The 12,593-nt window shown below is 42.0% G+C and overlaps 1 protein-coding gene across 1 annotated transcript in view; it reads right to left on the bottom strand.

Annotated features, from left to right (window-relative positions):
- KLHL3 (kelch like family member 3) overlaps nucleotides 1-12,593 on the bottom strand; it is a 122,701-nt gene that overhangs the window by 57,377 nt on the left and 52,731 nt on the right. Inside the window, exon 6 of the mRNA XM_023195669.3 lies at nucleotides 4,579-4,688. Within this exon, the coding sequence (XP_023051437.1) occupies nucleotides 4,579-4,688 (110 nt within the window). The remainder of the gene's footprint in view (nucleotides 1-4,578; nucleotides 4,689-12,593) is intronic.

The following is a 12,593-nucleotide window of genomic DNA, read 5'->3' as shown; positions in this document are numbered from 1 at the left end:
CACCCACCATGTGGAAGAATCAGATGCCTTGCTTTAATCTTCTTGGCTTTGTCCTCAGAGTAGGGGAGTGTATGATAGATGCACCTGACAGCAATAACTTAAGCATACCCTGAGAATGACTCTACGGTCTACAAAGAATGTGTATTCAGTGTTCCAAGCTAAGGAATCAAGAACCTGGAGATTCATTCTTTATCTATGAAGAACATCTGAACCCCAGCCCATCCTGGGAAATGCAGGCCATATCGGGGATTGAGGGCCTTTGTTTTGTGTTAAATGAAGGTTGCCAGGTGAAGGTCACCAGCAGGAGCGTGTTAAGTGAAAATGCTATATAAACTGCATGCATTTTACAAGGACTTGCAATTTCCTGTCCAGCCTGCCACCACTGGACAGCCTGGTATGTAAGTGCCCTCAATAAACCCTAAGTCTTGTTCGCTGCCTCCGGGCCTCTTCTTCAACCTCTTGAACATGGTGCCATCCCTGTTGAAGTCAATAGGGGTCTGGCATGACATGAGGAAAGAGAAGGTCCTACACAATGAACTAGTGATTTTGTGTAACTCCCATCACAACCATTTGACCTCTCTCAATAACAAGAATTCTAAAATAAAAACCACATGAAGGAAAAACAAGAGCGAAAATGGCAAGGATTCATGCCCTCCCCTACCCTCTAATTCCCCTATCTGTCCTTATTATCTAGAAAACTGTTAAAATTATTCCCGTAACCTCAGCTGGCTCAGTGCAGAGTCCAGCCCCAGTGTGCCTCAATCCCTTGGGGGGACATCTGCTGAGTCCTTCCATGGCACCTCCTGGGGCACTGAGTCAGGCACTGTGTGTGATACAAAGATGACTAAGGTACCCTCACAGCCCTCAAGGTATTTGAGAGCAGTAGAGGAGATAAGGAATGGGAATGGGCAAAAGTAAGTGATGTTGGAAGAAGAACAGTCTCCGCGCTCTGGGAGGGGTCCAGGCAGGGCTGGGGACACTGGGGAGCATGAGGTCACAATCACTCTCTGACTCTGCTAGGCACTGGGCCCCAGGTCACGCCAACAGCCTAGACCAATATGGGCACTGGGAAGACTTCCCCTTAAGAAAGGCCCCAGTCAACAGTTATGACTACTACTAGGAGCAGTACTAGTAGTAATAACCATAATAATAGCAGCAATAACAACAGTATCTTACAGTAATGAACGCTTCCTCTATTCTAAGCACTTTTCATATATCATCCCATTTAATCCTCATAACCTTACAAGATAGATACTATACTACCATTATTCACCTTTTACAGATGAGAAAACTGAGCCATAGGGAGGCTCAGTTTTATTCATTCTTTCAACAGCTATTTTTTCAGTGTCTACCATGAACCTGATACCACTCCAGCAGCGACAAGCAGACAGACAAAATTCCTGTCTGTCTACTTGTATATGGTACACACATTCTTGTGGGAGATAAACAACTTGCCAAGGGTTCTCAGCTTGTTTAAATAGGGAACTCAAGATTCAAACTCAACCCCTCTGACTGTAGAACTCATACTTGCAAACTCCCAAGATGAAAGCTGCCTGTTACTTATACTCATCGTTAATAGTAAAATATTACATTTCCTCTATTTTAAGATGCATGTGTTTTTTACATGTTAATGTCTGAAATCTGGCTTCATTTTATAATATATGTTCAAAGAAATCTGTGGGCTGCACGCAAAGTAAGTCATAATTGCTGTTATGCTGTTAAGTGTGGATTTAGCGGAACACAAGATATTTGATTACCAACCCAGTTGAGTTTTCTGCAACTGTTAACATTATATGCCATTGAATTTTAACTTAAGATCCCTAATATTACTTCAAATACATTTTAAAATTCTACTATAAAACAGTATTGAAAGGAAAGGTTATTATGCATGCAAGAGATTGCTTATCACACACAATGTAATTAAAGGGAGTAGAAATCACTAAATCTCCTGGAGCAGACACAGAATTTTCAAAGCCTAAAGGACTAGCATTAAAATGAAAAACATCCAATTGTCAGAAGCTTCCAGCTATTTAACTTCCAGCAAGACATGATCAATTATGGAGAAATAAAACTATGAAGTTAGCCAAAGAGAAAATGTAGACCAAGCCCCACTATTCTTTGATAAACCTCAAAATTACAATGCCAACCTTAACGGTACTAAAGGGATCAACATCATGAAAAGCAGCACATAATTCTGAAATTACATATAAGTTCCAAGAAGCAAATATGAAATAGAACTTGGTTAATGTGAAAAATACCTATACTCCAAATTCTGGCTATACAGAAAGAGCAACTCATATGTAAGCATATGAATTATTGCGCAACACTGCAAACAATTTTTAAGCGCATACATTTAAAGTCATGCTTCTTTGTTTCTGGAAAGATATAATTAACTCAATGGCATATTTTACCATTATCAATGGCAAAATTGATACCATTATCATTATTAATGGTGCCTAAAAACAGATGATTTTGGCAATTACAATGACAACTGCCATTTATTGAGCACCTGCCAAACACTCTATTTAGTATTTTATATCCATTATCTCTAAGCCTCATGACAACTCTATAGAGGAGGGACTCAGAATTCCCATTTTAAATTTAAGGAAGCTAAGGTTGAAAGAGACTAGTGACTTCTCAAAGTCATATAGCCAGAAAGCAGACACTAGAACCAGGTTTGCCTGCATCCAAAGCCCAAGTGGTTTTCAGGGCACTATAATGCCTCTTCCTATTAAGAATCCACCCCTACTCCCACCCAGACACAGCAAGCACAGATTAGCCTTCATGTGCAGAAAACTTTCTATGATCTCAAGAGCAGGATGGGCCAGCATGAATTCAAAGTAACAGGGTCCCCCACTCTCAACCCACATACCCCAGGATGATTCAAATTCTGCTGTTTATATGAGTGCTTCCATTTTCTCACCCTACACTTAGAACATAATCAAGGGGGCCCCAAATTGACCACCTGTCTCAACATTCACATAGCCAATCAACTGACTGGTTCATTCCTTCCAGTTGTGCCAATTTGCTAGCAAAATCAGAACAGATAGTGAATATGCTTGGTAAGAAGGAAGGGCATCCTCTCGGTTTCTGACCTTAAGGCAGGAAGGGTCCTATGTGCACATATGCATTCGAGGAAGCTGAGGCCTCCCTGAGCCTAAGGGAGAGTCCAGTTGATTGTGCCAGTTACCTTCTGGAGATCCATTGCTAATCTCAGGGAAGCCCACAGTTTTAACAAATGACTGTTTTTCTTCTTGATCAAACTTCTCCAGGATGGCAGGCAGGGTTTCGTGAATTTTACCCCATTCTCTGAACATGCGAATACAATTTCATCTCGTATATAAAATTCTTGTCAATGTTTCTCCTGAAATATTCCCTCAAGAAAGAGCCTCAAGCTTGGATGCAAAGAGTGAACTAAGACATTCAAAAAACATTTATTGAGCATCTCTGAGGGTACAGAAAGGAATAAGATGTAGTCCCTACCATCAAGGAACTCAGTTGAATGTGGGAGGAGGATCAGCTCAGAATTAACTATGTACAATGAAAAGGAGAACAAGGTGAGTGTTATCTTGAAACACAGAGGAGGAAGGGATTAATTCCAGGTGCAGGGTAAATAATAAACTGGGCTAATACTGATTGAACACCTACTAGGTACCAAGGACTATACCAGGCATTTTACATATATTATCCAAATTAATTGCCCTGTGGAATATGTCCTAATACTATAATCCTCACTTTACAAAATGAGGAAACAAAGAAGAGGCAAAGTACCTCACCCAAGGTCACATAACTAATTTGTAAATACTGGAGCTGAGATTTGGACCCTGCTGGCCAACACCGAAGCTTATGTTATTTTCACTATAGCAGACTACATCTACCAGCATAGAGACATTTTTCCTGGTAGAAGAGGAATCTGAATTTGCTTCCTCTTCTGTAATAGCAATGCCTGCTTCACCGGGTTATCATAGAGGGAATGAGCCCAAGAACATAAAGCACTCAGCACAGTGTTTGGCAAACTGTAAGTGTTCAGTAAATAGTGGCAGCTTTGTCGTCATCATCATCACTGTCATTTCTTCTCTAAAGAGTCTAGAATGTAGCCATCATGAGCCAGAAAGCCTTTTTTTTTTTTTTTTTTTTAAGGGATTTAAAAGAAAAAAAAAGCTGTTGTTTTTCTCTGAAAGAAAACAAAAGATTGGCCGGGCGCAGTGGCTCACACCTGTAATCCCAGCATTTTGGGAGGCCAAGGCAGGCGGATTGCCTGAGGTCAGGAGTTTGAGACCAGTCTGGTCAACATGGTGAAACCCTGTCTCTACTGAAAATACAAAAAATTAGCTGGGTGTGGTGGCAGATGCCTATAACCCCAGCTACTCAGGAGGCTGAGGCAGGGGAATCACTTGAACCTGGGAGGCAGAGGTTGCAGTGAGCCAAGATCTCACCATTGCACTCCAGCCTGGGCGACAGAGCGAGACTCCATCTCAAAAATAAAAGAAAGAAAGAAAAGATCTCACCAAACCACAAGTCCTTCCCATGACCACCTGACGAGTGAGGTTCCTGTTTCCCCAATGAGCCACATCATACCTTCTCTTCTGAAGAAACGGTCAGCTTGTCGCTGGATATCAAGCTGCACACCTGGTCCAGACTCAGGCTAAGAAATTCTTCTCCTAGCATCACCTCTGGAAAGTGCTGCTCTGTTCCAAAAAAAAAAGCAGAACAAAACAAAGTTATAACACACTCCTGCCCTTCCAAGACAATCTGTGGGATTCACAGTAGAGTCCTGGAGGGGGCCGGGGAGGCCATGGAGGGAAACGGAGTGAAACAAAGACAGAGACATCATGGCTGGAGGGAAACTTGCCTTTTAATTCAGCAGTGATGGCATCCACTATGATCCTCTGTCCTGAACATCAACACAGACGAAAATGGGGCAGACAGATCTGAGTTTGTATTTTTTCCATGCTCCATGAGATTAATAATAGCATTGCAGAAAAGCCTCACTGGGACCTGCCTCCATAATTGAGCTCATTTCCCCTCAGAGTGCAAGCTGGTGGAGTTGCAGACAGTGCACCCTGAAGCTCAGCCAAACAAAAATGGGTCAGAACTGTTGTGTGTCTGAGAGATCTCTGGGGGTTCTTATAGGAAGTCTACATTAGAAGGTCAGAAGATGGGATCATTCTTTCTTGCCCAAAGTCAAGCCTACTATTGTGAGTCTCTGGTTCATGAGGAGGACCAATTAAGCATTCATCCAGGTGTGGTGGCAACAAGGTGACCCTACCACCCCTAGAACAGCGGACGGAGCCAGGCCTATGGAACTGTAAGAGGGGAATGTGGTGACAACTAGAATAAGATAAAACCCACAGGCCTGAGGTCCACAGAAGGGAAATGCCAGGAACAATTCCCACCCTGACATTTTTCCAGGTCATCATACTGCTATTAGAGAATTATATTCACTGAAATGTCATCTACTTCAGAAAGAAGGAGCCTAGGTTCAAATCCTGGCTTTGCCATTTATGATTATGTTTTTGTGCCAACGGCATCATTGCTATGTTGCCCAGGTTGGTCGTGATCTCCTAGGCTCAAGTGATACTCCTGCCTCAGCCTCCTGAATAGCTGGGACTATAGACACAAGCCACTGCACCTGACTTCATTAACTTCATAAAAATCAAACAAATAATTTAAGATTTAAATCATTTCTTGTGAAAATCATTTTTAACTTTTTATATTGAAATAATTTCAGACCCAAAGAATTCTCACACAAATTTCTACCTTCAGCCAGATTCCCTAAATGTGAATAGTTTACTCTCAAATACTGAGTTATAAACAATATTTTCCATCTTCTACTGGACAAAAAGGGCTCCCCACTTGCTCCACACCAGCCTATTGATATTACCATGGTCACAACTAAAGGTTGTCCATCTTGAAACTCAGAAATGTTTACACATAACAAGACAAATCTGAAAGTCAGTTTCTTTATGAAGGGAACCAACTGTCAACATCAACATGGTAAGAAGCTGGTCTTTGCTTCTCTGTATATCAATACAAAAAAAAGCCTTTAATTTTTAAGTGAAACATTCAAAAAACCTTCTTAATTATGGAAATATTTAAGACTCGATGGTATTATTTTTTAAGTGTTCATTGCTAAAGATCTTAAAATAAAAGCAAGAGAGCAATCTTCTTTGGATGGTAAGAATTTATTCTTGGGCTGGAGGCTGGGAAAGTACTGGATCCTCCCTCCATTCCCTTTCTGATCCAAGAAGTCTTTGAACCACAGTCCCCTGTCAATTGGTCACACCCAAGAAACAGCAGATAGAAAAAGCAGTCACCACACAAGCCACCACACCATGAGCAAGCACAGGACATTGAGGCTCTCTGGACCAGCCACAGCTGAGCTCAGCAGGACCACAAGGTTCTAAGGAGAGTCCCTCAAACCAGCACCAACATCTCTGGCCCAGAGCCACATCTGGCCTTCCCACATGTATCTTTGGCTGACCAAAAACCTGACAGCTGGAGAAGGGAAAAGAACAAGAGGAGGTAAGAAAGTAAAATTCTATGCTGTAAAATAAAAATTTCCTTAGAGCTCATAAGGCTGTAGATAGGCTTAGATTTTAAAAGGGAAGATAAAAGAAGTGCAGTAATGTATATTCTAGGTGATATGGGGAACAAATTAGAAATCCTCAGAGATAAATCAAGACAGAAAGTAGTCAGCACCCCACCTCCATCTCTCTGTCCCTCCCCTGCTGCAAGGTTTGAATCTAAACCCCTTCTTTCTGAAGTGGGCCGCTTCTCTGCCCATCTGGAACCTTCCATTGAAATCCCATTCAGAAATCCTCCCAGGAAGCAGTATCTAGTGGGGAGGGGGCAACAAGAGAAATAGCAGGCAGCAGCTTCTCACCCAGGGCTGGCACCCAGGGATCTGTGAGGTTTGTAGGGCATAAGCGGAAAGAGACAAAGAAAGGGATCAAAGAGGAAAATGCCTTCCCTTTTCCATTTAGTCTGAGGAGACAGGGGTAACCCCCAAAGTCTTTGAACTAGGGTCCCCTCTCTGTTAGCAACACTCAAGAAACAACAGGATAGAAAAGACAGAAACAGGATGCTCCAGCTAACTCCATTTCCTGGGAAATAGGATTTCCCCAGAAGACTTTGTATTCCAGTCAGCCCTCTCCACAGCTGCTTCCTGGAAAGAACACACGTTGCTCCCAGAAGATACCTTCCTGAATCATCTTCTATTTTGAACAATTATTTGGGTTTTTTGTTTTGTTTTGCTTTGCTTTGCTTTTAATGTATTAATGGAGAATGTAGTAAAGAGCCTTGGCTAAAGGATCAGAACACCTGGGCTCATGTCTTATAGTCACTTCTTCCCAGGCTTTGCCATCCATTTTATGAAGGATGAATATTATCAGCCTGTGTTCCCACTTTCCAAAGTCCAGTTCTGTGAGCAATAACACATTTTTTTTTTTTTTTGAGATGGAGTTTCGCTCGTTGCCCAGGGTGGAATGCAATGGCACAATCTTGACTCACCGCAACCTCCGCCTCCCAGCCTCCCGAGTAGCTGAGATTACAGGCGTCCACAACCACGTCCAGCTGATCTTTTGTATTTTTAGTAGAGACAAGGTTTCACCATGTTGGTCAGACTGGTCTCGAACTCCTGACCTCAGATGATCCACCCGCCTCAGTCTCCCAAAGTGCTGAGATTACAGGTGTGAGCCACTGTGGCCAGCAGCACCACTCTTTAACAGAAAAGATTTTCTGTATAATCAAGATATCCCTTGGAGCCAGGCACAGTGGCTCACACCTATAATCCTAACACTTTAGAAGCCTGTGCAGAAAGATCATTTGAGGCCAGGGGTTCAAGACAGGCCTGGTCAATAAAGTGAGGCCCCCTCTCTATTAAAAAAAAAAAAAAAAAGGGTAACACATCCTTTGGGACTGCAGGTCCTATAGGCAAGGCTGTGCACCTGCAAGATCTTAGAGACCAAATTTAATTCTATCGAATTCAGCAAACTGTCCAGTGATATAGGTTATTCAGTTCCTTGAGGCTGCAGGTTTCCCATATATTAAATGGAAATAATAATAGTACATATCTCATAAAGGTGATATGGGCATTAAATAAAGAAATAGATGTAACTCACATTTACTGAGTCCATTGCAGGTGCTAGATAACTCATAATGTATGATGTATCAAATGCAGCATTTCTTCAAAAATGAAGAAACTAGAACTGATGTCTACAAGCAGCCTACTGCCTCACAAGCAGGACAAGACAAGGCACCAATAACTCCATCCCAAAGTCTACCTCTCACATGACTGAGAGAGGTACTTTCAGTACAAACAAAGACAGAGAACAGGAAAATTCGGAGCATGTGTAAAGAACAGTAATAGTGAAGTCTAGCTAGAACCTAGGTGATGTCTTCATTCGTCCAACAAAGGTTTGCTGAGCACTCCCTAAGTATGAGGAGCTCTGCCCGGCTTTTGGAGATGCAACGGAGAGGCAGACAAGGCTAGATTCTGGGGGAAGGATCCATGTGCCGGGGGCATAGTACCTTTTAACCATGGGCTAGCCCTTGAAGGGTAACTCTCCAATAATAACTAACTTTTCTTATCGTTTCGCATCTTTTTCTTAAAGAGGAGTGGACACAGAGAAAAATAAGTCAGTTAATTAAGGATTCTGGTTAAGAGTCCTAGTTAACCAGGCTTTACTATAAGTAACAAATATTGTTTAAGTTCCATGTCCTGCTTGGTAAAACACAATGAGTATGTTCCTGTCCATGTGGATGGGAAATTATGGAGAAGAAGAAGAGGCACCATATAACTTTCAGTCTTTTCCCCATCCAAGCAACACAAACATATCTTCCCAATGTTAAAAGGATGATAAAATTTGGGTGATACATTCCCAGGCAAGGGCTTTCTCTGGGGATACAGTTGCATCTCGGAGAAAGTTGAGGCCATTTCCTAATACTAGCTAACACCATTCTAAGCATTTTACATATATTATGTCTCTCAATCCCCACAAAAGCCCTACTAAAGTGAGTATCAACATCCCCATTTTACAGATGGAGAAACAGAAGCTGAGAAAGTCTAAGACATGTGCTTAGGTTTACAGAACAGTAAACCTGGTAGAGCCAGGTTTTGAAACCAAGACTGCCCAACTGTAATAACAAATATTCTGATGAGTATCTTAGGTACCAAGATAAACACCAATCCTGAGCAGTCCACTGGGGTAAAATTCAACACAAACATCAGAAAACCTTAAGAATTCCTCTCAGGGTACTGGACATAGAAAGAGACAGAGAGAGGCATAGACAGAGGATATGCATCTAAAAACCTTTTTTGGGGGAAAAAATAGAATAATCTTAGTCCCTAAATTCCTAACTTCTTGGCATTTTGGAGTCAGTTCTGGGTTCAAATCTTAGACCTAACCCCGGAATTAAGATATTTCCCTAATCCCTCCATCCACTAGGCCAGAGGAAATGGTAGTCTTTGGGGTTCCCAAACCCCCTCAGACAAGAAATAACAATCATATCCCTAATCACCCTGCTTTATTACATGAATCTTTCTATTCTATTGGGACTGGGAGCCCCATGAGGTCAGGGACCAAGTCTGTGTTATTTGAAGCTGAATTCTCAGTTTCCAGCTAATATCTGTATATATTGAGCTCTAAAATTATTACTGCACTTTCCTGACTGTTCTTCAAGACTGCCTAGGGCTCAGGCAACCTCTCAAGCTAGCCCCAGGACTATTCCTCTCTCTTCATGGAAAGAAATAAACCTAAACCTTTGATCTGGTTCATCTAACCTACAAGCTTAGAACAAACGGAATGATGACCCATCTGTGACTTCCTTGACCTGTACAGATGAAATAAACCCCATAAGAGCCATAATTCCCAGAGCCAGCAGCCCCAGGGAACAGGTGTGAGTGCCTCTGAACTGAACCACAGGTCACACCCTCAGGACAGACTGGCTGACACAGGTGGACACACAAACAAAATGGAAACATTTTGGCAGGGTGAAAAAATAAAACCACAGAACTGCCTTAAAACCCTCTCTTCTGCCCCTTATTATTCTGTTTTTAGAGGCCAGAGGCAAACTTTCTTGAATCAATATTTAGCTTTCCAGGCTCACAGTTTCTCTGCTCTAGGGAAAAGGCTCAGCTCCCACAGGGAAGTAACAGAGACCTACCTTGATCTCTTCTCAGAAGGGTCATGACCACCAGCCCTCAGACTCTAAATATTATTACCTCCACACTCCCTGGGAAGGCAGGAAATAAGCTCTCTTTCCATGTTGCCTTACTCCAGAAATATTATGTGTTGTCCTCTTTCTCCTCTCTTTCTCTCTCTCTCTCTCTCTCTCTCTTCTCTCTCTCACACACACACACACACACACACACACACACGCACACACACAGCCAAGGGCCATAACAGTGCTACTGATTCAACAGTGAGGTTCCCCATAACCCAGAAAATGGAACAAGGGAAGTTTCCTAAAATCCTAACAAAGAGCAAGCAACGAAACCTATCTGTGTCTGCACTACTGCCTCATTTGCCACCTTCAAATTAGATGCAGAAAATCCAAGAGAGGCAGGAGTGAGGCAACCATCATGGAAAATAGGCTGGGCTGGTCTGGGTGGGTGAGAAATAAGTAGCGGGGCTTAGGACGCAGACCTCTGCAGTCAGCTGGCCTCCCTCTGGCTCTGCCACTTACAAGCTGTTAATATATGATCTTAGACAAGTTACTAAACCTCTCTGGGGTTTCAGTTTCTTCACCTATAAGCTGAGAAAATAATAACTATCTCTTATACTTAAGTGAACAAAATGAGGCCATGCCTATGAATCATGTAGCACCATTCCTGGCACCTAGCAAGTGTTCAAAACTGATAGAAATACCCATCATTATCATCATCATTATTTCATGGTGACAAGTTAGCAGCAGCAATTTTAGAAGAGGACTCTCACTGAGTCAGAGATTTATGTTTTTTAATGCTTTTCCAAATTTTTCTGCTGCCCTTAATTTAATTACTTCATTCCATGATCTCAAATGACTCAATCAATCAAAAAAAGGCCATTTCTCTCCATGAGCACGTGAAATCCAATGGCTTTTCCATCCCATGGCTGGAGGTTTTCGCTTAGCTTTGGCAGCCTGATGTAAACAACATGTCCAAAGAATTTTAATTGCTACTTCATTAATGAAGTCCCATTAACATCCCTCCCAAACAGCTCTGCTGATGGCCCAGTGCATGGCTGTCCAATTACCAAACAACAAAGTCCCCATAAACCTAAGCCCTGGCCTCTGAGGTTAAAGATTAAGCAGTCCCTGGAAACAACAATAATGAGGTATAAGAAACAGGCTGTGAAAGACACTGGGGTCCACTTCCCAGCTACTAGCTGCCCAGGAAGACTGTGAAGCCATTAGCTGAGGCAAGAGTCTGAGCAGTCAGCTTCTAAATGCAGGACCTACCCTCCCTACCACAGAATAACATATATCATAGCAAAGATCTGGGGGACTTCCCTGAGGGGGAAACTGAATCCAGAGGAAGCAGGAGGGACTGCCACAGCAGGAAGAGACCGGGCCTTTCCAAACAGGAAACGAAATAGGCAGCTGGACATAGAGATGAAGCTTCAGCCCCCACAAAGTTGTGCTCTCCCTGGAAAAGCCAAGGACCTATCAGAAGACAAGAACTGGCTTTAAAATAAAGTCACATTTGCTTAGAGAGTAAGTTGGCAAAATCTATCAAAAAAATTTTTAATGTATACTCTCTTTGATCCAGCAATTATGCTACTAAGATTGTAACCTACAGGTATACTAGCAAGTATACTCCAAAATATTATGTGTAAGAATTCTCGCTGAAGCATTTTAAATGAAAGAAAAAACTGGAAACATTAATGTCCATCAATAGAAGACTGGCTAAATAAATTATACTCCATCCATGTGATGCAGCAGGTTAAAAGAATAAGATATAGCCATGCCATACACAAGGGTCTGGAAATAATTGCAAGATTTGTATTGTCAAACAAAAGTACAATGAGCACAGAGTGCTTCTGTTTGTGTAAGTTAAAAAGCATAATATATAAATTCTGTGGGGTTACCAAGGATCTCCCCACTTCAGAGAGACAGCCTGGGAGAAGACTGGCTTTGCATTTTATACCTCTATGTACTGTTTGCATTTTTTGGTCATGAGTATAAATTGCTTTTATTGAATATATTACCTACATTTTTCAAACAATGGTATAGAAATGTATCTGCTAACATGGAAAGACATTCAGAATATACTGCTAACAAGTTTTTTTAAGAGATAGGGTATCTTGCTATGTTCCCCAGGCTGGACTCAAATTCCTGGGCTCAAGCTATGCATGATAGCTTGAGCTATCAACCTCAACCTCCCAAGTAGCTGGGACTACAGGCACCTGCTACTGTACCTGGCTAGAATTTTTTTAAACTGGAAAGCATACATATACAATGAAAAAGATCTGGAAGGATACACATCAAGGTGCTGCTGGCAGTTCTCTCTGGGTAGGATTGTGGTATATTCTTCCCACCCGTGTGCTTTTTCTGTAATAGTCAGGGATGAGTTTTTATTAAAATAGCAATAACAACAAGAGAAAAAGAGA

This window comes from Piliocolobus tephrosceles, chromosome 4, assembly GCF_002776525.5.
Source record: "Piliocolobus tephrosceles isolate RC106 chromosome 4, ASM277652v3, whole genome shotgun sequence".
In the NCBI taxonomy this organism is placed as follows: domain Eukaryota; kingdom Metazoa; phylum Chordata; class Mammalia; order Primates; family Cercopithecidae; genus Piliocolobus; species Piliocolobus tephrosceles.
Note: the sequence above shows the minus strand (reverse complement) of the source record. Positions and strands in the feature narration are given on the sequence as shown.